Genomic DNA, 24,592 nt, shown 5'->3' with positions numbered 1-24,592 from the left:
TATGCTATGGTTTGAGGACTGAAGAAAAGATTTGTTTATAGAAAGCTGAATTGTGTGTTATCTTGGAGTGTATGTTTTGAACAATTTTCTATATATAACTTACAGACAAAGAATTGGAAGTTCTCTTTTTTCTTTTTGGTTTGTGTATTTATTTTGATTAATTTTTAATCTTTGATTTTAAAAGGTATTGGATATTTGATATTAACCTTTGTATTCTTTTTCAAACTTCAGTAAAATCTATTTAAAAAAGAAGATCTGGTTACCCTACATAAGACTTGGCTCTAACTACCTGCACAGACAATCTTGTAGCTGTCCAAGGTCCTGTTTCTGTGTGTTCACTGCTTGATGGAATGCTACCAGCTTTCCCTGAGAGCTTTAAGCTCCCATGGAACTGGATATCTAGCCTACTTTACAGGGCTGCCACAAGGATAAAAGAAGCTGGCAGTTGTGTAACAAATAAATGACAATTAAATAAAAGTAGTTGTCTCCTCTACATTTCCTTCCCGGATAAATTAATGACTGATCAACATTGTTGTGATCAACTGACGGGTGCCTACCCCGCCCGCATTTGCAACCTCAGCTCTGAGCGATGCAGGAATAACACATTATCCTCATGTTTCTCCTGAACCAAGTCCCTTTCTATAGCAGCACATTGTGTGGCTGCCACAAGAAAGGGCTGGCTCGTAAAGTATCTCTTTATGTACTTTATTACTTAAACTCTTTTTATTTGCCTGCAGGAGCCCTTTAACAAAATCACATTGAATTGACTTTCTCACACCAAATCAAATCTCCCTGGTCCCAGTTCAGTTGTCTTTGTCAATATGTATTTTATAAATGGAGTGAATTAACAGATGCTGTTGGAAGAGAACTGCTGGGGTAGCATTTATGTTTTTACTACTCTCTCTGGGCAGATGAGTTGTGTAGGAATGTAATACAGGTACCTTGGGATGAAAGTCATGTTCTTCATTTCATTGTGTATATAGATAGATATATGTGTTCTTAAACTGCTTTTCTCAAATTCATGCATTTGTACATGGAAAAGGTTTAAAAATGTTTTCCTTTTTTAGCTTTTTCAGGCTTTGCATATTGTGCATTAACTTTTCAACATGAATTTGTTTTTTAAAGGCACAGTTGTGGCTTTTCAGCATGTACAGGTAGACTAAAAGCAATACACCTTTTAGTCAGAGATTCACTAAGTTGCATGTTTATCTATTTTAGAAAATGTTAACACTGCCTTTTGGTCCCCAAGATTTCTACCCCAGCATGCCTTTCTAAAGGAAAAACACACAACAATTACAGTTGAAACAGTAAAACAAATAAAAACAGCAATCAACTTCAGCAATCAAAGCAGTACCAAGAGAGGGACATAAAACAACTGGTTTAAAAAATGCTGTGCCACAGCATGTATGGCCAAAAGTCTTTGCTACCAATCTAAAACTCAAAAGGGGAGAGGGTCAACCAAACCTCTTTCAGGAGGGAGTACCATAATCTGGGTGTTAAGAAGACCCATCCTTGTGGCTGTAGTAACCATACCTCTGAAGGTGGCAGAACATGGAAAAGTTAGTTGAAGCGCGCAGGAAGGTTCATTCAGAAAGAAGCAATCCTTCAGATCACCTCATCCTAAGCCACTTAGGGCTTTATAAGTAATAATAATTAGCACCCTGAATTGTTTTCAGAAACAAATCAAAATTCAATGCAAATGAAAAAACCTCAGTTTTTAATATGTATATCTATTGAGTACAAACATCTTCTGTCTCAAATTTATTTATTTTTAACATATTTTTACTCAGCTTTTTAGGAGAAGGAAGGTGGTTCACATTAAAAATGCATGTGATTGAACAAATGCAAGAAAAACAGCATCAGATTGCCATAAAACAAATGACTCTTCTCACACATAGTATTAATTGTGTATTTAATGTGACCCTCTGAATATGCAAAGTCTAACTGAAGACCTGGGTTTGGAAAGCAGGTTGGGCCGGTATAGTTCATTGTGAGCTATTCTGCTTCTTTGAGACAGAAAAGAAAAGCTTTGTTTCCATGTATAATTGGAAATGTATGTTTTCTGATTTTGTGCCTTTGTTTTCTTTTATTTCCTCCAGTGTTAGAAACAGATATGAAAGCTAGGAGCTAAAGGGCACCTTAAACCTAGGTTTATGGGCGCAACAACAGAACGTCTAGGCACAATTTTTTAATAACAAGAATACAAAGCTGAAACTGAATGAACTGCAGCTACAATATTATGTTCATTTTTCACATGGTCTAGTCCTTCACCTCCCCCACCCCAAATATTCTTAAGAGGATCTCTTCCCCAGTCTTCAGAGAGTAGCTGGAAGTGGTCCTCCTTTCCTTCCACTCTGTAGTTTTAATCTGAAATCTTAGGCGCAGTACTGCACCCAGAACTCAGAAACGGCTTGTGCTAAAGAAATTCCCTGTCACAAAATGTGCCTACAACAATGGGAGTTTCGAACACTGATTTCCTCTGTTTCTATAACACAGAGGCTTCTACCACAGACAGAGACATCTACTGGTTTTTTTTTTTGGTGGTTATGTTACTGCATATTGTTCAGAATTCCCTCAAGAAATTAACATCCAGGCATGGTTGTGCTTGTTTAGAGTCCATCCAAAATGTTCCCATGTTTACTGGAAGCATAACAACAAGAAGCAATGTCATTATTTTTTACTCTCTCTTTTCCTAAGCAACACCCTTTATAATGTCAAAATAAAACATTCAGTTAAAGTGACCAGCCATAATATCCTAGTTGAAGGAAATAGTTCAAGTAGTCATTCGCAATGAAGACTGATTCTCTGATTTGGTTATGAAACACTAAGCCTGCAACCCTAAACACACTTTCGTGTAAGTAAGCCATATTGAACACAGTGAGACTTACTTCTGAGTAAATGTGAAAGAGAGTGCTGTTGACCTCATGCAGCACAACCTTGTTCAAGTTTACTTGCAAGGAAAGCCTACAGCATTCAATGTCAGTGAATATTTTCTTCTTCAAAGTTCAATCATTTTGCTGTTTTGCTGGGTTAGTACTACAGTACATGGACCTTTCTGAGAATGTTTAGAGGGATATTAAATAATTCTTGGCAGGTCAACGAGTGTCTTAATGAGGTTTGTGTGTTTCTTTCCCTTCTGCTTATTTTAGCATTGCATATGCCTCTGGAAAATACTTCTATTTTCTAATTTTTGGCAAATGCATATTTATGTGTGTATGCACAATTAGTTGGAAGGCAATTCTCCCTCTTTAAGCAGTTGATTGAGGTGATGTATTTGAAAGGTAAATCAATCCATCAATAATATATGGGCCTATTTTCCCTTCCCTTACCACCCACTGCCCCACTGTAGGCATGTTTTAAACTGTACATTCTCAGTGTCAAGGTTCAAGAGTCAAGTGCTACATGTGATAAATTAGGCTGAGGTCAAAGGCTATACAGTGAGGTTTCAGAGGAATGTCTATTTCTGAATTTGCAGCTCATTCATGCTGAAGTGATGCACTATGGGAATTACTACCAAACTCTGCTCGGCAACATCTGCTCTCCCTAAGTGAGTTAGTGCACGTCAGACATCTTTATGTCAGAATATTGCAGTGATGGATGCAGTCTTCAGAAAATGCTGCATAAAAATCTGGTGTGCCGTTCTGGCCATTAAGTGAAATTACTATTTAAATTAATGGCGCTGTCACAGTTTATCTGTGCAAAGAATGAACGCTGATTAGGGTATTAAGTAATTAGCAATTTATCACGCTGGAACAAGGTTGATAATAATTAAAGAAGTAATGGTTTACCAAAGAAACTAGAAAGGGAGTCACTTCTTGTTATGTGAGTGAAATCTTGGCTGAAAAATTTAATTCAGTGAAACAAAGATGAGACTCTTGGTGAAAGAATGCGTCTTTCTTTTTCTCCCCTAGAATAAAAGTGGTTAATCATCAACATTTTACTTTGCTTGCCAATAGTGGCTCTGAGGTAAAACATTTGCCTTTGCTTTAAAAAAAACAAAACACCACACACACCCACACACCCACACCCACACACCACTATCCAAAACAATACGTGATGCAACCACAATCTTGGCTGGGGGACAGGAAGGTAACGTTAAACTTCAACTCATTATCACATGGTTAGGCCTAGCCTGTGAACATATGAGACTCAATGATTGCTGCAAACAGACACTGCTGTGTCCTGTGGCATGTGCTAGGGTAGGGGGATGGATGCTGCATCCAAGAATATTGTTCGGACTCTGCTGCTTTGTTGGTCTTGAGAACCCATCGGTGGATGTGATATTATCCTACTACACAAAGCCGTTAGATCCACAGAACTGTATCGTAAGGCAGAGGCTGAAAAGGGAGGATAAGTCTGGAACAATTCACTTACACAACACCCTGCTGTCACCATTGTCAGCGCAATACCGAGTGCTTCATGTTTAATATTAAACTTTCATAATAGAATCCAACTGACGGGCAGAATAGGAGGATGGATTTGGTCCTCTCATAAATAAATCATCTCTGCCTGGCACTGCATGTTTGTAAGATTGAACAGTTCTACTTTAAAAATTTGACCCGGACATGAAACCATTTACTATCCTACAGACCCCCAGTTATTTGAACGTAACTAACCCTATGAGCAAAAATTCTTCAGTTATTCGCATTGAGCTAATTATACCCTGTGCTATAGCCCCAGCTAGGGTGGTCCTTGCAGTATAATTATCTTAAGAGAAGCCTCTCTGTGAAATGTATGCTCATCCAGTTTACTATTCAGAGGTTACTAAACATGCACTAACATCCCAGGATTTATTTCTTGATAGTATCCTGCTTCATCTTATGGAACATGATTACACAGCTGCCCCAGGGAAGCCAGATGGTATCACTCCAAGAAGTCTCTGCTGTAGTAGAGACACAGACAGCATCCTGGCACAAACTTCATTCAAACCCCTGACTCCTGTCTACTTTGGAGAGGGACAGACAGATGGGGTGGATGGGTATCCCACAGGTACCATTCTTTTTCTAGCAAGGCTTTGGGAACTGGAAGCTGCGTATTCTGATTAAAATTATTTTGCCATCTAGTCCAGTATTATCTACGTGCTCCAGTGGGCAGCGACTCTCCAGTCTCAGACAGACAGAGCTGCTTCCTATCACCTGCTACCTGATTCTTTTGAACCTGAGATCTTCTGCATGTGCTCTTCAGTTGACTTAGGACCCCTTCCCCATCAGATGCTCTTGACCTCTAAATCTTTGCTGTCCTATCACCAGCTTCTCTCCAGTTTAATCTTCTACTCATTGCCAATTCCCACCCATCTTCTCTCCTCTCTTATTTCTCTTTCTTTCTCACCATCAGATTGTTTATTAACGTGGAAGCAGGTTTACAGCAATTTGTCACAATTCACTCATTTCTAGAACAAAACCTATTTTCGTGTTTTTTCCACAGGAGTGAAGAAACTGGTTGAGGGGCCAGTCATCACTACATTTTGTTTTGAAATGTCAAACGTTCACACCATGTGGCATAAGTAGTTGTGCACCGCAGATGTTAACAGCTTCTTTCTGTAGTGTATCTGCAAGCAGAGGCCCATGTCTTTCCTTATCACTGGAATTGGCTTCTGAACAAAGGCTTTACCAGTTTAGTCATCTTAAATTCAAAATTAAGTACCACTTTAGTTACCTTTTCCCTTGTATCAGTAGCTGCCTCATTCAGACATTTTTATGTTGTATTTTATAGCATTCTCTGTACTTTCCCCCACTTTCTCCCCTTTTCGCATGCATATATAATGTTTTATTGTTGCAGGAATGTTCTGTTGTGGACATGAATATGTGAATATGTCAAGTACCATATGCTGCTCAGCTTCCAGTGGTGAGTCTAAAGCCCACATTAAAGAGAATGACCAAGTGCCATTAAAATGCTGTGAGGCTGAACTTATTCCAAAGAGCGAGGAATGTTGTAATGGACTTGGATATAATCCTTTGAAATATGTTTGCTCTGACAGGATTTCAGCTGGAATGATGATGAAGGTAATTGATAGAAAACCTCTTGGTGGTTCTGATTTGACAATGGAAAGAGAAATACATTGTTCATAACTATTTTTGTAAAATAGGAATATAAAAACTCCTGTGTGCATTATTCATTTTCACATTACATCCATATTAATACCGAATGAGTTTGCCATGATTGATGTTATTGCAGTGAATTCTAAAGGAATTAATAATGATTAGCTGCTTCTTGTGATGTGTTGCTCAGCACTTCAGATTAGTCCAAGGGCTGAAAGTTAGTATTCCAACTGGGCTGGGTTGTGTGTGTGTAACTACCTTCAGTTGTGTTGCCAGTTCTTAATTCCTACTGGCACTACTTCGTATAGTCTTAAACTCTGGTGCATCATAGACTACTGTCCTATTTTTGCAGATCCCTAATTTTATTTTATGTGATGGCTGCTACATAGGAGGCCACTGAGAAGGCTTCCAAACTAAAGCTCAGTTTCATTTGCTGCAGTCCAGTGGTAGTCCAAAAGTTCCCAGGTTCAGTCCTTGACTTTGCCAGGTAGAGCTGCCTAAAACGCTGGAAACCTGCTGCCAGTCATTGTAGACAATGCTGAAGTAGATGGCCAATGGTCTGAGTCTGTACAAGGAAGCTTCCTATGTTCATTAGTCAGCTCCTTCCCAAAACTACTGTTCCAAGAGTTCTTTGGCAGAGACAGGGAACAAGTTGGCATTAAGTTGATGCAGCTGGATGTGTGGAATGAACAAGAAGGGTCAACCACTGGTAGATGCTGAGTAGACACTGTAGTTATGGGTATGCTCGGCGTTATGAGATGAAACACTGCAATTCAGTATTGATTCATTTATTTCAGTAGTTCCTCTGTTTTTGTCTTAGTCTTGGAGACAAGCTAAAAATGCACCATTGGCTACAATTTAAGAATCATAGCCCTGCATGACTGGGAAAATGGAAGAGGGACTCCACATAGGCTTATATGTTAGAACTGTGCAACAGAATTGCTGTATCTTGGGTGCGGGATATCAAATCCAAACTACTACTACTACTACTACTACTCTTCTTCTTCTTCTTCTTCTTCTTCTTCTTCTTCTTCTTCTACACAACATCAGAATGTCATGTGCTCATTCTTTTGGGGTTAAAAAAAGAATTTCGAACAAGAAATGTGGATCAGTATCATTTTAGGAAAATGCATGTGCTTCCCTTGTATTCTCACTAGTCACAATGTGAAGGAGGAATCTTCAGTTCTAAAAAAATAAAGATTCAGATTGTGATGGATGCAGACTGGGTGTGAGTGTGGACTACACTGATCTAGAAACCAGAGTAGTCATTTATTTATGTTTTATCAATACCTTTATACCCCTGAATAATAACATTCCCTTGGCAATTTGCAAAAAGAATACCGTAATTAAAATGAAAATACAAAAACCATAGGGTTGGATTCAGACTTCATTCATACTGCTAGAGGAGGTAAGGTGACTTTTGCCACTTTCCTCTCTCCCCTTGCCTCTCCCCCTGCCACCTGCTCCAGAACAATTAGGGAGATTCTGCTTGGGGCTGCATGGTAAGTGGGGTGGGGGTGAGGGGATAATTGTGAAAATATGCCACTCCCGCACTAGCAGGATTTCTCCACTGGGATGTAAGGAGTATTTCTATGTGTGGAAGACAAACTGTGGAAGCAACCCATTATAACTAATAGCCACAATATCATAATAGCTGTGGAAAACATGCGGCAAGATTTAAATTACTAAAAAGCCTGGGAACATAAAACAAGGTCCTTGCTTGACTCAGAAAGGCTGCATGAGAATTAGTATCGTGGGGTGCCTTTGAATGTGTGTAAGAGAAAGCAAGGTGTATGTGTTGGATTAGATCATTTTTACATGGACTAAAAAGCTTGGGAACTGGTTTTGTAGGTAAAAGAAGAATGCAAAGCTAGCACTTTGTGCCCTATATCCATGGAAGCAACAGCATACTGTGGGCGATGTGACTTCGACAAACATGCTCACATATGTGCTTGGATAAAGAGTTATTGGGATAATACAGAGAAGAACGGAGATGGAGGCATATGCCCAACTTTGGAGGAGAAGGTCTACACTGGAGGTCCGACTCAATATTCATTCACAGGTAAACCATGTCTCATCTACTTTGTTGGCAACATTTGCATGTAAATGTCCAAGTTGGTTGTCGTCTTTTGACAATGCTTTCTCTTTATAGATCTGAAACTAGAACCTCATGTCACATATGAGTACAGGGTAGCCACATGGAACAAATACGGAAGAGGATTAAGTGAAATTGGCAGAGCTACTACTAAACAAGATGTGCCTGAAGGTGTAAGTCCACCCCAGTGGGCCAAAGTAGATAACCGTGAAGACATAATATTTCTAAGCTGGAAAGAACCTCGGCAACCAAATGGTATTCTGATAAAAGCTATTGTATGATCTGATGCAGAGTTGAACATAGGAAGCTGCCCATATACCAAGTTAGACCATTGGTCCACCAACTTAGCATTGCCTTCACCTATGGGTAGTGGCTCTCCAGAGTTTGGGACAGGGGTTTCTCCCAGCCCTACCTGGAGATGCCTGAGTTTGAACATGGGACCTTCTGCATGCAAGGCAGATGCTCTGTCACTGAGCCACACCCTTCCCTCAGTGCTTTTGTGCCCAATGGGCTTGCTATAGAATAATAAATACTTTGCTTAAGTTCATCACCCATGTATTTGTCATGATTCCAGAGAGATTAAACCTGCATTTCATATATGTCTTCCATTAGTAGCCAGACAGCCCTCAGCAGAGAAGTGTCAGGTTGATATGGTGAAGATTTATCACACATAACTTGCAGGACACTCCAATAATGCTTTACACACTTATTGTCATGACTTGCAGATTGATAATTTAAAGTGAATAGTTTGTACAATAGGGTTGACATATTTCAAAAAAGTTGTTGAGCTCCCCCCGCCCCCCAATGCATTTAAAAAAACCTGAGTTTTTGAGCTATTTTAAAATGAAATTTGCCAAAAACTGCACTTCTGACATGGGCTGCCAGCGCTTCCCACCCAAATGCTGTTTGCAAGTGCCAAATACCAAACTTATGGCAACCCTGCAGCAACTAATGATACTGTTCAATATCACCATGTGCTACATCAGAAAAAGTTTGTTTGAACCCACATGATTTGATGCAAGAGGCATTTTTAGATTTGGTCTACTTTCAGACTTGCTCACAGGAAACCTCTCTTTTGAATGCCCCATGTTCAAATTGACAAGGCTTTCACACAGGCCTCATTCAATTCAATGTTAAATGGTGATTTAGTGTTATATGAGTGATATATTGCAATGTAATTAAGTATTTTGTCCCGACTTCACACTTTGGCTCATCCCTTGCTTATTGAAACAAACCATCTTCATAAACCATGGTTTGAAGCCAGCTTGTTTCAGTAAACTGTACTCAAGACCAACCACAGTATGTCCAGGTTTGGCTGTAGCTCTGAACTGCAGCAAAATCTTTCCTTCTCCTTACAGCCGTACTGAAGGAAGAAAAGGATGGAAAGAGTGCATGACCCCATCTTGTTCATGTAACACTAAGCCAGGCTTTCTCAACCTTGGCCCTCCAGATGTTTTTGGCCTACAACTCCCATTATCCCTAGCTAGCAGGACCAGTGGTCAGGGATGTTGGGAATTGTAGTCTCAGAACATCTGGAGGGCTGAGGTTGAGGAAGCCTGCTCTAAGCCATAGTTTCATGTTATGTTTGAACAAGGCTAGGTTGTCCTTAATTTCACCTAAAGTCACAAAGACTTTCTAGTTGGATTTGTACCTGTTTTGACTTTCCTTCTCTCCCTCACACCCTGCCCACAATTTAGTACTATTCCTGATTGCAAGCTGCTGCCAGGCACGACTCTTTCCTTATAATATTTTGTGAAAATAGTTTGTCACATGAATTCCTGGTATATATTTAATCCAGAAACATTATTTCCCTCTCTCCCCTTATGACAAGGTATCATCATTCATTACATTATTCTCCGAAATGGGATTGAGCGTTTCAGAGGAAAGGAACTGAGTTTCACAGACACTGGTGGTATTCAACCATATCAGGAATATTCATATCAACTGCGTGCATGCACTGTTGCTGGTTGTGCGGACAGTAGCAAGGTGGGTTAATTCTTCACTGGAGGGTGAGAGCAGCTGTGGGGAGATACTACAACAATATATTTGGACAAGGAAGCTTCAGCATTGGTTATCCAGAAAGGCCCTTCCAGATATGATTTACTTGTTATTTTTTCTGCTGTACATATTCTCTTCATTGTCAATGTTTCTAAGCTTCTTCTCATTCCCTTTGGGTCAATCTGTTCCTTCAGCTGGAAGCACCAGGCAGGAGACCTTTGCTGCCCCTCCCTTCCACCACGCAATAGTACACAGTCTGTAGCAGCCAGCAGAGAGTGCCTAACACCTCTCTTACCAGCTGATGTATGAGTGGCCCTCTGCCAGCCAGGAAAGGAAGTAATCTATTGGAAGCTGAGGAAGGGCCAGCAACTCTTTCTAATGGCACCCCAGCAAGTGGCAAGGGGAGCAGTGGCATCAAAGTTTATGCCAATGTTTACTGGCGATAAAAAGCCCGAAGAAATGAGGCTGTTAAAATGCAGAGACACTGATGAACCATATGGAAGGGTGTTATCAAGAGTTCCATGGCAAGACAGCCTGCTCTCCAGATTTTCCTCTTGCCTGGCGCTATGCACTGAAGGCAAAACGTTGTGAATCTGCTTTGATAAATTGTACACCTAGACTCATGCGTAAACATATTCAAGGTCAGATTTTGCTGGGGTGTGTGTGGAATAAACCAAGGGGAGAAAAGTAACGTACTACAGAGCCATGGTAATGATATGCCAGAGCAAACAACAACATTTTAAACTAGAAGTGACATTCTCATTGATCAAGGTATCTTCTGTACTATTACAATAAATTGCTGTCTAATTCATGTGTGTTCAGGTAGTTGCAGTCACTGTCCAAGGAGTCCCAGAGACTGTTCAGCCACCAACAGTTACAGCTTTGAGTGCAGTGGCATTGCGTTTGAGCTGGATGGCACCCAGGAAGCCAAATGGTATCATCCGAGAATACCAGATCAGTCGAATGGGGAAAGGTCTTATATATACTGACACTGCAGGCAAGATGCAGCATACAGTATCAGGTAAGGATAGAAAGCTCTTTAAGCAAAATGCTCACTGCTTATTTAGCAGTCAGACTTTTTAAATGTTGCAGTCTCATATATTTGATGGTAAGTCCCTTTGAGGATAAGACAGGGGTTTGGTTTGCCCACATAGAATGATGTAGTGGAATCCTGAGGTGCCAGAGTGGATGGTACAATTTCAGACTCCAGGTGGAGGCTGCCTGTTTCATAGCGCTGCTACACTTTTAAATCCTTGCAAGTGGAAAATCTAGCATAGCTGGGAAACATTTTCTGCCCAGCTTTTTCACTCCACCCTGTATTCTTTCAGGGAATTGGGCTGTATGTGTTCATGTAGGAAGGCATTCCAAAACATGATTCCTGAAGTTACAATCTGATGTGGTAAATTCTACACTGCCATCAAATAACTTTTCCTGTGACATTTCTCTTACACTCAACATGGTTTTGGCATGATAAACTCTTCACCATGGAAACACGTGTTGATTTTGCCACATAAAGCCCTCATGCTGAGGGAGGGTGGAAGCTTTTGAACATAAGATTAAAATAATCACATTTCCTCCTTATGGTACTGTGTCCCAAATCATGAAAATGAATACCTATTTTCTCTCTCTCTCCCCTGATATTGGTCTCCTAGAACAATATGATTTATTATGCTCTTATCTCATTCCAAATTGGGATGTGAAACATAAGATTTGATACTGCCATCAGCCCCTCTCCAAATTACATTCTTTTACATCTGTATGAATAGTTGGGGTTTTGTTTGTTGCTAGTGTTTCGTGCTTATAGATGTTGGGTTATCCGCGGTGCATCATTTACCTCTGGATCCTCCTTGTATTACATACCTGCAGTGGACATCAGTGATTTTCCTGTAGACTGTGTGTGTGTGTGTGTGTGTGTACGTGTACCCCCAAACATTTTTTTAGAAAAAAAGCACTGGATACATGTGAGGTTCTTTTTTAAAAATTGTTTTGTTATAATTTCCAAATTCCATTGATGAAGATGAAGCAAAACTGTCGGGCACATCCTGAGATGTTGGGCCAGGGGACAGTCATAATTTGTCATTGGACAAACACATTTACTGTTCTCCCTATATTACATAATCTGCCTAGTAGTAGTAGTAATTGTAGCAGCAGCAGCAGCACATTCACAATACACTTCTATTAACATTGCATTGTCAGTCTAGTGTTGCAATGTCATGTTTAGCCAATTAAAATATTTTTATTCTATTGGGCTTTTCTGTGGGGACTGATGAGGGATATTCTGTTGGATGCATCCGTGCCTCAAATGTTGTTGGGGAATGTTTGGTATTTGCTGCGAAAACTCTTGATAATGGCTGTTACCTGCTGTTTTACACCCCCCCCTTAATTGTTAGATTTTGTTGTTGTTGTTGTTGTTGTTGTTACAGCTTTTAAATCATTGCTACCTGCCCTGGGATCATGAAAATGAACAGCATGATATAAATCAAACCAACCAATCAACTAATAAATATCCAGTGTTAAGTGATGGCTTTAAAATACTAGATAGAGCCTCACTGGTTGAGACCAAAGATCCATGTAGTCTAGCAATTAGTTCCCAATGGTGGCTGGCAATATCATAGAATTAGAGAGTTGGAAGGGACCAGGAGAGTCATCTAGTCCAGCTCCCTGCAAAGGAGGAATCTTTTACCCATTGTTGGACTTGAACCTATGATCCTGAGATTGAGTCTCACAAATGTACCAACTGAGCTATCTGTGCTTCTGGCAACCTTAAAAGCAAAGCATGAAAGGCAACAATCCACTTCTTGTTGCTGTTTGCCATGCTGGCCTGGACTAGGAATTTCCTTTGTCTTGAAGCAGAATTGCCAATGAATATTTCTGTTGTCTATAGCTTTAGTTAAAAGAACCCCACTCTTCCAATGGCATTTTTTGAGTATTCAGCAAGAACCTCCCCTTACTGAGCAAGGCACCTCAAGGTGGAATAGTGCTTTTTCTATGTGATAATTACTACACTCTAAATTCATGGTGTTCACTAAAACAACTGTACTTATTTCACATATCTCAGATGTTTGAACTGGCCATCGTTTCAGGCCCCTGTGGACCTGTGTTTTGATTTTTCTCATCTTCAAAAAACCTCTGCTGTTCCCAGAGCAACAGTTGAACGTTAATGAAGCTGTAGCATTAGCGTTCCCTGAGACTTTCAATCCGAGTGCCTTACAAATTGCAGATGAGGAGGCTTGCACCTTGCCACGGCACCATTGTCTCGCTGCTTATTTTTAATTACATCAAAGCTTTGGAAACATGATCCCATAAATGCTTTGTGGGAATAGCGGTGAATGTGCTCGTCATGTGAAATCCATAAATTGCTTATAATCCTCTCAAGATGTTAAAAAAAGCATTAAGTAATTGAAGACAGGAAGTCCTCAGTTAATTATTTAGAGGTGTTATCAATGCTTTAAGTAAACTGAAGCATTTTCTGCTATCGCATGGAGTAGAATGCCACTGGGAGCGAGGGGCACCAGCCATCATCTTCTCATATTCTCTAATGCAAACAGCCTATGGCAGCTTGTCAATAAAAGACCTTTTTATACCATTTATTAGTGAACACTTCCAGTACTCTGTACAGAACAATTTGGATGACAGTTATGGCATTGTTTCACTTTGTGTTACTACTCCTTTACAAATGGTCCTGCTAATGCAAGCGGGGGCGGGGGGATGGGGAGGGAGACTAAAATAATTAGGGGGCATTCTATTAAAAGAAAGCTAAGACTGCCCTCTTCAGCAGCAAGAACAGGAATTCATTTTCCCCAGTCTGTTTTTGCATCTCAGATGCTTCCAGAATAATGGAATTTCTGAAAAGATTCCTCTCTCTGTGTTACTAAAGTTATTTCATAACAGGCACATCCACTGACATACCTTTCATTGAACATATTTTATATGTTGTGCAGAATATTTTGTGACTGAAATGGTTAGAGAATTTCACAAAAGTGGAAATTCCCAAGGGGGATAGCTGTCTGTTGTGCAAAAAGAAGAAGAATTCCTGTAGCACCTTAAAGATTCACATGTTTGTTGTGGCACAAGCTTTCGTGGGTTATATCACCCATTTGTTTGTTTGTTATTATTATTTCCATTTATTAGTCATTTAATGAACAATATTATTTAGACAAAAACAGTGGCAACAATGCAGGCACTTCCCATGCAAGGTTTCACTGTAGTACATTTGTAAATTGGGCAAAGTTGTGGATGTGGAATAATATATGCAAACTGATGCAACAATATCCTGAGAACAGCAAACTCATGCATTTGTTTTAGACTGGGACTTAACAAGGCCTGATATTTGAAGGGATAAAGGTATGATTTCTGCCCTCACACCTACATTATTAGTTTTCGTCTTCAGATTTCTTCCTGAGCTACCAAATTTCTTTCTAAACTCACTCATTTACAAAGCAGTTTGAAGATTTGGCAGCAGTACTTTAAAAAGAAAGAAGGGTGTGTGTGTGTGTGCTCATTTAGACATGATTCCAAACCAAGATGCATCAGGCTCACAGCCTTCCTTCTTCACCTCTGGCACAAGTGTGAGGAGGAGGTCAGCAAAGTTTGCACAACTGACTAAACTATGGTTAATCAAAAACGGAAGTTGAAACTTCTTATTTCATTTTTATGGTCATGCCAGACGAGCATATGAGCTGGAGGCTTGCTTTGGCTTCTGATGCTAAACCATGAATTCGTGTTATATCTGAACCCAAGCAGAGAGCAAGAGTGAGTGAAAATACAGAAGCAAAGGTCTCCTGTGCATGCACAATGTTTTCTTCCAATTTATTATTCAAATGAATATGCAGTCTTCAAGAAATGCTGCTTATTTGTTTTTATTTATATATTGCAAAATTTTCACTCAGCCTTCTTTACAAATTCCAGATGGGTTTTGGAATTATGCCCATTCAGCAAACATTTTGGCAGAATTGGCCATCCATTGGTCTCTTTGTTGTCCTTTGAGAAAAGATACACAGGCAGGACAACTCTGTTTTTAACAGCTTTTGCTAATTTAAACTTCCAAATCATTCCAAAACAATTCCTAAAGAGGCAAGCCTTATCCTGAAAGAGGGCCTGAATGAAAAGCAAAGTGGTGATCTTTATGCGTGGAAAGACCCCCATTTAAAACTTTCTTCTCCTGCATACCCATGAGGTGATCATCAGCTGCCCCCTAGATTCAGCTCGTTGGAACAATAATAATGAAAAACCACCCATACGGTCTTCTTTTTTACACCATTTTTTCCAGTCTGTACTAAATGGTTGTAAATAAATAGTGCTTTCTAATAAATATTTACTTCTAAAAGTGAATGAACATGACTCCCTTTAGGGGAGTTGAAATAATCTGTTGCCACAGTAATCTTTTCTATCATGAAATACTGTTAAATGTTTGGCTCCCATCCATGTCTTTCCCTTTCTAGCCTGCAACTATCATTTTTGCCCGTTTGCTTTTATGCTAAGTATATAGAGATTTCCACCGCCACCACCACCACACTTCTCTTTGAGTTCATGATTAGGTTACAATCCAGACTGTCTCTCTGACTCCTCTATTTTTCAAAGCTTTGCATCCTGTTCAATTTGCAAGCAGCTTGAAGCCTTGGGTGTCATTCATTCATTCATTCACTGTATTTCCCTTCCGATGGGCCTGTTGTGTATTGCTGTTCTGTATGTATGACCATTTTGAAATCCACAACAACAATGAAGCTGTCATCTAACCGTTTTTAGACAAAGGGTTCTGCCCAAAGGATTTTTTCTCCCCTTGTCATAGAATTGCATTGTTTTTCTTAAAGTACTTACAATACTAGTTTAATGAAAACATTTTGCAAAGGGTAGAGAAGAAGAGATAAGAAAGAGTGGGACCCATCACTGACAAGGACAAGGAAGATTAGAGGAAAAATACAAAATGTGAACAGAAGTCTAATAGTGGTTTCTGTGCTCGTAAAAGGAGGAAATCTGGTGTCTTTCCCCTCCTTGATACTGCGTTTTGAGACTTATGCATTAGAATGAATGCATATTTACATATTTATAACCCATTTTCAAAGATGCAGTTGGGTCTTGAAATATTTTGTGGTAGAGGAATGCAGAGAAATATAAAGGTGGAGCCATGGGAGGTAATTGTAAGTTAAGGATAGAGAAATGGGAAATGACTTATAAAACTGATACAGACTAGGGGAAGGGGTTGTATTTTGGAATGGATTCCAATACACAATTAATGAGTATAAAATACAGCAGCAAGTTCTGTTTAAAATCCTGCTAGACCCTGGAACTAAGAGTTGATATATATGTGTAAAGGTAAAAGTAAAGGGACCCCTGACCGTTAGGTCCAGTCGCAGACAACTCTGGGGTTGCGGCGCTCATCTTGCTTTACTGGCCGAGGGAGCCGGCATACAGCTTCTGTGTCATAGAATCATAGAATCATAGAATCATAGAGTTGGAAGAGACCACAAGGGCCATCGAGTCCAACCCCCTGCCAAGCAGGAAACACCATCAGAGCACTCCTGACATATGGTTGTCAAGCCTCTGCTTAAAGACCTCCAAAGAAGGAGACTCCACCACACTCCTTGGCAGCAAATTCCACTGTCAAACAGCTCTTACTGTCAGGAAGTTCTTCCTAATGTTTAGGTGGAATCTTTTTTCTTGTAGTTTGGAACCATTGCTCCGTGTCCGCTTCTCTGGAGCAGCAGAAAACAACCTTTCTCCCTCCTCTATGTGACATCCTTTTATATATTTGAACATGGCTATCATATCACCCCTTAACCTCCTCTTCTCCAGGCTAAATATGCCCAGCTCCCTTAGCCGTTCTTCATAAGGCATCGTTTCCAGGCCTTTGACCATTTTGGTTGCCCTCCTCTGGACACATTCCAGTTTGTCAGTGTCCTTCTTGAACTGTGGTGCCCAGAACTGGACACAGTACTCCAGGTGAGGTCTGACCAGAGCAGAATACAGTGGCACTATTACTTCCCTTGATCTAGATGCAATACTCCTATTGATGCAGCCCAGAATTGCATTGGCTTTTTTAGCTGCCGCGTCACACTGTTGGCTCATGTCAAGTTTGTGGTCAACCAAGACTCCTAGATCCTTTTCACATGTACTGCTCTCAAGCCAGGTGTCACCCATCTTGTATTTGTGCCTCTCATTTTTTTTGCCCAAGTGCAATACTTTACATTTCTCCCTATTAAAATTCATCTTGTTTGTTTTGGCCCAGCTCTCTAATCTGTCAAGGTCGTTTTGAAGTGTGATCCTGTCCTCTGGGGTGTTAGCCACCCCTCCCAGTTTGGTGTCATCTGCAAATTTGATCAGGATGCCCTTGAGTCCATCATCCAAGTCGTTGATAAAGATGTTGAATAAGACCGGGCCCAAGACAGAACCCTGTGGCACCCCACTAGTCACTCTTCTCCAGGATGAAGAGGAACCATTGATGAGCACCCTTTGGGTTCGGTCAGTCAGCCAGTTACAAATCCACTGAGTGGTAGCATAGTCAAGACCGCATTTTACCAGCTTCTTTACAAGAATATCATGGGGCACCTTGTCAAATGCCTTGCTGAAATCAAGGTAGGCTACATCCACTGTGTTCCCTTCATCTACCAGGCTTGTAATTCTGTCAAAAAACGAGATCAGGTTAGTCTGACACGACTTATTTTTCAGAAATCCATTCTGACTATTGGTGATCACAGTATTCCTTTCTAGGTGCTCACAAACTGTTTGCTTAATGATCTGCTCCAGAATCTTCCCTGGTATTGATGTCAGACTGACTGGGCGGTAATTATTTGGGTCCTCTCTTTTCCCCTTTTTGAAAATAGGGACAACATTTGCCCTCCTCCAGTCTGCCGGGACTTCGCCTGTTCTCCAGGAATTCTCAAAGATGACTGCCAGTGGTTCTGAGATCACATCTGCCAGTTCTTTTAATACTCTTGGATGCAGTTCATCTGGCCCTGGAGACTTGAATACATCTAGACTAGCCAAGTATTCTTGTACTATCTCCTTAGTTATTCTGGGCTGTGTTTCCTCTGCTGAATCATTTGCTCCAAATTCTTCAGGTTGGGCATTGTTTTCTTTATCGGAGAAGACTGAGGCAAAGAAGGCATTGAGGAGTTCAGCCCTTTCTGTGTCCCCTGTTTGCATTTCACCATCTTCTCCTCTGAGTGACCCCACTGTTTCTTTGTTCTTCCTTTTGCTACGAACATACCCATAAAAGCCATTTTTGTTGCTTTTAACCTCTCTAGCAAGCCTGAGTTCATTCTGTGCTTTAGCTTTTCTGACTTTGTGTCTACACGTGCTGGCTATTTGTTTGAATTCCTCTTTGGTGGTTTCCCCCCTTTTCCATTTTTTGTACACATCCTTTTTTAATCTTAACTCAGTTAAAAGTTCTTTAGATAGCCACCCTGGCTTCTTTACGCACCTTCCATGTTTCCGTCTCATTGGTATTGCCTGAAGTTGTGCTTTTACTATCTCCCTCTTAACAAACTCCCAGCCATCATGAACTCCCTTTCCTTTTAGTATTACTGTCCATGGGATCTCACCCAGCACTTCCCTAAGTTTTATGAAGTCGGCTTTCTTAAAGTCAAGAAATTGAGTCCTAGTATGCTTGGCTGCTCCTTTCCGCTGTATAGTAAACTTCAGAAGAGCATGATCACTCGCGCCTAATGATCCTTCCACTTCTACCCCACTAACCAGGTCATCAACATTGGTTAGGACCAGATCTAAAATGGCTGTTCCTCTTGTTGCTTCTCCCACTTTCTGGACAATGAAGTTGTCTGCAAGGCCAGTGAGGAAACTGTTTGACCTTATGCTCTTGGCTGAGTTTGACATCCAGCAAATATCAGGGTAATTGAAGTCCCCCATTACTACTATCTCCCTTCCTTTTGCATGCTTGGCCATCTGTTCCAGGAAGGCATCATCTATGTCCTCCGTTTGGCTTGGGGATCTATAGTAAACTCCCACAATGAGGTCCCTGTTATTCATCTCTCCCTTAATTTTGACCCAAACGCTCTCACTTTGGCTTTGAGGTTCTAAATCTTGGATCTCTTCACAGGTATACACATCCCTGACATATAACGCCACTCCTCCTCCTTTCTTGTCTGGTCTGTTTCTCTGAAATAGATTGTAACCCTCCATTTTTACATTCCAGTCGTGGGACTTATCCCACCAGGTTTCAGTGATGCCTATTATGTCATATTTAGTTTGCTGTACCAAGAGCTCAAGCTCATCTTGTTTATTACCCATGCTTTGCGCATTAGTGTACAGACATTGAAGTCCATTAATCATTCCCCTGTGTCTCTTATTTAAGGATTTTTTCCTCCCACCACTAGGTCTGCGTGCTGTTTGCTCCATTTGGTCTATGACATTTGGATGATCATGTTCATCAATTGATAGACTCCTACCTTCAGGAGCACTGTCTTCCTCCCCCACATTAGTCAGTTTAAAGCCCTCCTGATGAGGTTTCTGAGATTTTTGGCAAAAACATTCCTCCCAACTGTTGTGAGGTGCAGCCCATCGCTTGCCAGAAGTCCATCTTCAAGAAACTGCAGTCCGTGATCTAAGAATCCAAACCGTTCCTGTTTACACCATTTGCGAAGCCAGCTGTTCACTTCCACTATTTTTCTCTCTCTCCCTGGGCCACGTCGTTCAACTGGGAGGACAGATGAGATGACAATTTGTGCATTTAATTGCTTCAATTTCCTGCCCAGAGCCTCATAGTCTCTTTTGATCTTCTGGAGGCTATTGCTTGCAGTGTCATTGGTTCCCACATGAACCAAGAGGAAGGGGTATTTGTCAGTGGGTTTTATGATTCCTTGTAGTCGTTCAGTTACATCTTGGATCTTAGCCCCGGGGAGACAGCACACTTCCCGAGACATCTTGTCAGGCCCACAGATCACTGCTTCTGTTCCCCTCAGTAGGGAATCCCCTATCACCACTACACGCCTCCTCTTAGGTTTGGTCGGGGTTCTTCCGTGATCTGTCCGTTCCAAGGTCGCCTGCACATTCCCTGAGGACTGACTTTGCTGCTCGTCTTCATATACCTGATCGACTGTAACGAGGGAGAGATGCTCAAATCGAGTCTGCTCTTCGTCTTCCATTCTAGGGGAGAGGACCTCAAAGCGATTGTGTATTTCTAAACAATCAGAGCGAACCCTGGGCCTCCTACTTCTTTGAGTCACGTTTCTCCATATATCTGGCTCCTGTGTTGGTGAACTAGCGTCCTTCTCAGGGGAGTCCCCTGTCTCCTCCTTGGTGGAGACGGTGTGCTCTGTTGCTTCCAAGAAGAGCTCCAGCTCTCTAATTCTTTGGAGCGTAGCCACACGTTCCTCCAGTTGCTGGACTTTGTCTTTTAAGAGTGCCCTACAAGCTCTGATAAGCTCCTCCCACAGCTAATCACCTACCTCAACAGAAACCCTGCCCCCTCTGACCTTTGCACAGGGAGAACAGCTAATCAGCCACAAGAAACACACACAGGAGAAAACCCTTTTTGCTCCTTCTTCAGCCGCTGCCCTACAAGCTCTGATAAGCTCCTCCCACAGCTAATCACCTACCTCAACAGAAACCCTGCCCCCTCTGACCTTTGCACAGTGAGAGCAGCTAATCAGCCACAAGAAACACACACAGGAGAAAACCCTTTTTGCTCCTTCTTCAGCCGCTGCCCTGCAAGCTCTCATGTGGCCAGCATGACTAAACCACTTCTGGCGAACCAGAGCAGTGCATGGAAACGTCGTTCACCTTCCCACCAGAGCGGTACCTATTTATCTACTAGCAGTTTGACGTGCTTTCAAACTGCTAGGTTGGCAGAAGCAGGGACTGAGCAATGGGAGCTCACCCCGTTGAAGGGATTTGAACCGCCAACCTTCTGATCGGCAAACCCACAGTGCCACAAAATATAATTCACTGATGGCATTCATTGCTAGCAAGATGTGGCAATGCTCAGTGCCATAGACAGGTTTAAAAGTGGGGACTGAAAAAGTGGCTATTAACTATCACTAAACAAACAAACATGTGGTATGCCTTTGAATACATATTGCTAGAGAACTAACAACATGAGAAAAGCTTTTGTCTGGGTGTGCTGTTTCTGGGCTTCCGGGAAGCCTCAAACTGGTCACTGTTGGAGTTCACCAGATGTTGGACTAGAGGAACCTTTGCTCTGATCCAGCAAGCTCCCCTTAAGCATTTATGGATTTATGGGTGCTGAGTTGGCATCCATTCAGCACTGTCATTGTTACCCTGACAGAACACTCAGTGTATCCAACTGTGAGCATATCTGTTTGAGTGCTTTGGGAACCTGGGTGATCATGGTGTTAGGAAGGAGAGAGAAAAGACTATGACCAGCAAATGCATTTCTGACCATAGCATAATAATTAACAGAAACAACTTATAAAACACTTTTTTTTATCTAGTAGGCCAAATTTGAGCCACACAACTCAAACTGATTAATTTTTTGTTGTATACATTTCAACAACCCCAAAGTGTGAGTTTCAGCAGCAGAGATGTTGTAAAAGTGTGGTGATTCCCCATTGAAGAGGATAACAGTCGCTAGCCAGACCTTGTTGCTGATTGAGAAGGGGTCCCCATGACAGTTCAAGCTTCGGTGTCCCAAAAATGTAGCTCTGCCACTGATAATACCCCATACAGTACACTTCGTAGGGAAGATTCGCTGGTAGAAATCTGGGTCAAAGCAAACATCTGAAGACTTCAATTTAATCCTATTTGGTCTGGTTGTTTAGATCTTCAGCCTTACAGAAACTACAGCTTTACACTCACAGCATGTACATTTGCTGGATGCACTTCTAGTCGGACAAGTTCAGGTAGAACACTGCAAGCTGCTCCTCAAGGTAAGTATAGAAATATATTAAGTTCTGCAGAACTTGGAGGCACTTACACCAGCAGTAAATGTTCTATAGCATTTGTGCTAACCAGATGAACCAGCTCCTAGATTTGTTTTTAAAGAAACAAAAACCTTTGGCATTCAAATATGATGTTGAATTTGTACAGTCACATCTGTGTTCCTTTGTGCCTGTGCACACAGCACAACTTTGAGGTAGTATGCAAAATAAGAGAGGGAACCCTCAAATAAATGAACAGAATGAAAGCACAGAAAAAGGGCTCTCATGCTATTGCTGTAACACACTGTTTAAGCACCTAACTTTCAAAGAGTCCAAAGAACAGAGCTGGGGAGAAAGAATTGGTGACAGGACACAAGAAAGGGTATAGTCTGCACCATCTCCAGGCACAATTTTCAGTGACAAATAGTAGGTATATACCAAATGAGTCTCAGCGTATGTTTTACCTACTACCTAATTTTTCCCATTTCTAGTTCCGTAGATTTGGAGGATGATCCAAGGGCAAATATTTAAGGAAACACCATTTTGCACATTTTAAAAAACACTATTCACTGTATTTATTAGTTGCCTAGTGACTGGATGACATAAAGTATATAATAAAGCCATAAAATACAATTTTATATTGCAGCCCGAAGGTGTTGGTGAATCGCTTCTGTCTCTGGTATGGGGCACCTTCTTCCAGTTTAACTTGGTGCACCAACTTCAACCTCACTGAGCAAAGATAGGCAGACCTCCCTGATCCATCCCTCAGATTAGACTTCTGTAATTCTGTAATTGTGCCTGGGGATCCCTCTGAAGACAGTTCAGAAACTAAAATCACTTCAAAATGCACCTGTGAATCTAATACCTAGTCCTGGGTATTATGTTCACATTACAGCTTTCCTTTGTCAACTGCATTGGCTCTCAGTTAATTTCTGAGACCAATTCAAAATACTGGTTTTCACTTTTGAAGACCTTCAGAGCTTGGGACCAGGATACTTAAGAACTTGTTACCTAGGGTATGCTGGTCCATACACTAATATCTTCAAAAATTGCTTTTCATTGGGTGATCTTGCCATCTCAGGTGCAATGGTAGGCTACTGTGTTGTGGCACCCAACTATGGCATGCTTTCCCCAGGGATGTCATATCCATAGACAAAACCCTTTGTAATTTCCCCCAGCTTTTATGCTGCTTGGTGTTTGTTTTCAATCTTCCTGGCTGTTCTTTTATACCGCGGTGTTTTAATGTTACACACACACACATTTTGTAAGCTGCCCTAGAAACCTGTTGAATGCTAGGTTATATATAAAATTATTTTTTAAAAAATAAATAAATTGTAAGGTTGTTTGCTGTCATCGAGATCAAGCTGAATTGATTTTGGATGCCGGCGTTATTAACTAACACAGTCTACCATCCTAGCTTGTTTATAACATTAAATAATTATGCAAAGATGTTGTTATTAACACTGTATTATTGATATAATTACAGGGGTATGGTTACAGCCTCGTCATATCACAGTTAGCTCTACAGTAGTTGAATTATATTGGGATGAACCGGAGCAACTTAATGGAATTATTTCTCAGTATCGATTGCTTTGTAATGGAGAAGAGATTTTCAAGGGTGGTAAAGAAAATCTGAATTTCACTGATTCTGGCCTGCAACCAAATAGCAGGTAAAATGGCAGAGGTGTCTAATAAGTGTTTAATCTAGTATAATGTATTTATATCTTCCAAAAATGTTCAAACATGATCTAACTGTTGGACTCCATATATGGATATCTCTTTAGCATTCCTGTGAATGCTGAGGGCATGATAGCACCTGAATTCAGTTTTCCAAAGCTTCAGACGAAACAGATCAGCAGTGCTGTTAGCTCATTAGTTATGTGTGAGGGCCAGTAGACTGAATCCAAATGCCACGCCTCACTCTAGTGAGAGCAAGTGATCTGTGTAATCAAGGATTATGATCTGTTATACACACACACACACACTTACACATAAATACATATAACAGACACACAGAGAGAGAAATGCAGAAAATTTAATATTACTGGTATCTGACACACATGTTTTATGATGTTTATTCATCAACCTAATCATTTCTAAAATTTAAAGTAAACGTGTTCCAAATAACTAACATATTTGATTATTTTGTGAACATTTCTTTCTGTCCTCCACTCACTGTACCCCATTGTTTGTTTATAGATATGTTTACCAGCTAGAAGCCAGCACATGGGGTGGGAGCAACACTAGTGGCAAATACATTATCCAAACACCTGTGGCAACACCAGAGGAAATCCGTACCCCATATAATGTCACAACAATTGATGCACATTCCATATTTGTAGCTTGGGAAATTCCTGGTAAGCATGAGTTTTTGTGTACTATGTGGGGATATGTATTAAATGAGTTATCTGTCTGCTGAAGTCATCTGCTTTTCATGTTTTTGGTTTTTGTGATTTAGGAAGGAATGGTTCATACCAGTGTTGGCCCTACCATCCTTCCTTAAGTGGCAGATTTGGATTTATCATTAAAAGGAATCAATATATGTATGTATGATGTCTCGGTTCCATTGAGTTCAATGGGACATACATTCAGGAAACTTGATACCACATTACAGCATTCATTTGTTACAA

At 40.8% G+C, this 24,592-nt stretch overlaps 1 protein-coding gene across 1 annotated transcript in view; it reads left to right on the top strand.

Annotated features, from left to right (window-relative positions):
* Nucleotides 1–24,592, top strand: part of USH2A (usherin) — a 446,098-nt gene that overhangs the window by 329,014 nt on the left and 92,492 nt on the right. Inside the window, exons 51-58 of the mRNA XM_079968364.1 lie at nt 5,779–6,002; nt 7,890–8,100; nt 8,191–8,388; nt 9,965–10,119; nt 10,954–11,152; nt 21,864–21,971; nt 23,449–23,632; nt 24,162–24,319. Of these exons, the coding sequence (XP_079824490.1) occupies nt 5,779–6,002; nt 7,890–8,100; nt 8,191–8,388; nt 9,965–10,119; nt 10,954–11,152; nt 21,864–21,971; nt 23,449–23,632; nt 24,162–24,319 (1,437 nt within the window). The remainder of the gene's footprint in view (nt 1–5,778; nt 6,003–7,889; nt 8,101–8,190; nt 8,389–9,964; nt 10,120–10,953; nt 11,153–21,863; nt 21,972–23,448; nt 23,633–24,161; nt 24,320–24,592) is intronic.

Source organism: Podarcis cretensis (genome assembly GCF_951804945.1).
Source record: "Podarcis cretensis genome assembly, chromosome: 3".
Lineage (NCBI taxonomy): Eukaryota > Metazoa > Chordata > Lepidosauria > Squamata > Lacertidae > Podarcis > Podarcis cretensis.
Note: the sequence above shows the minus strand (reverse complement) of the source record. Positions and strands in the feature narration are given on the sequence as shown.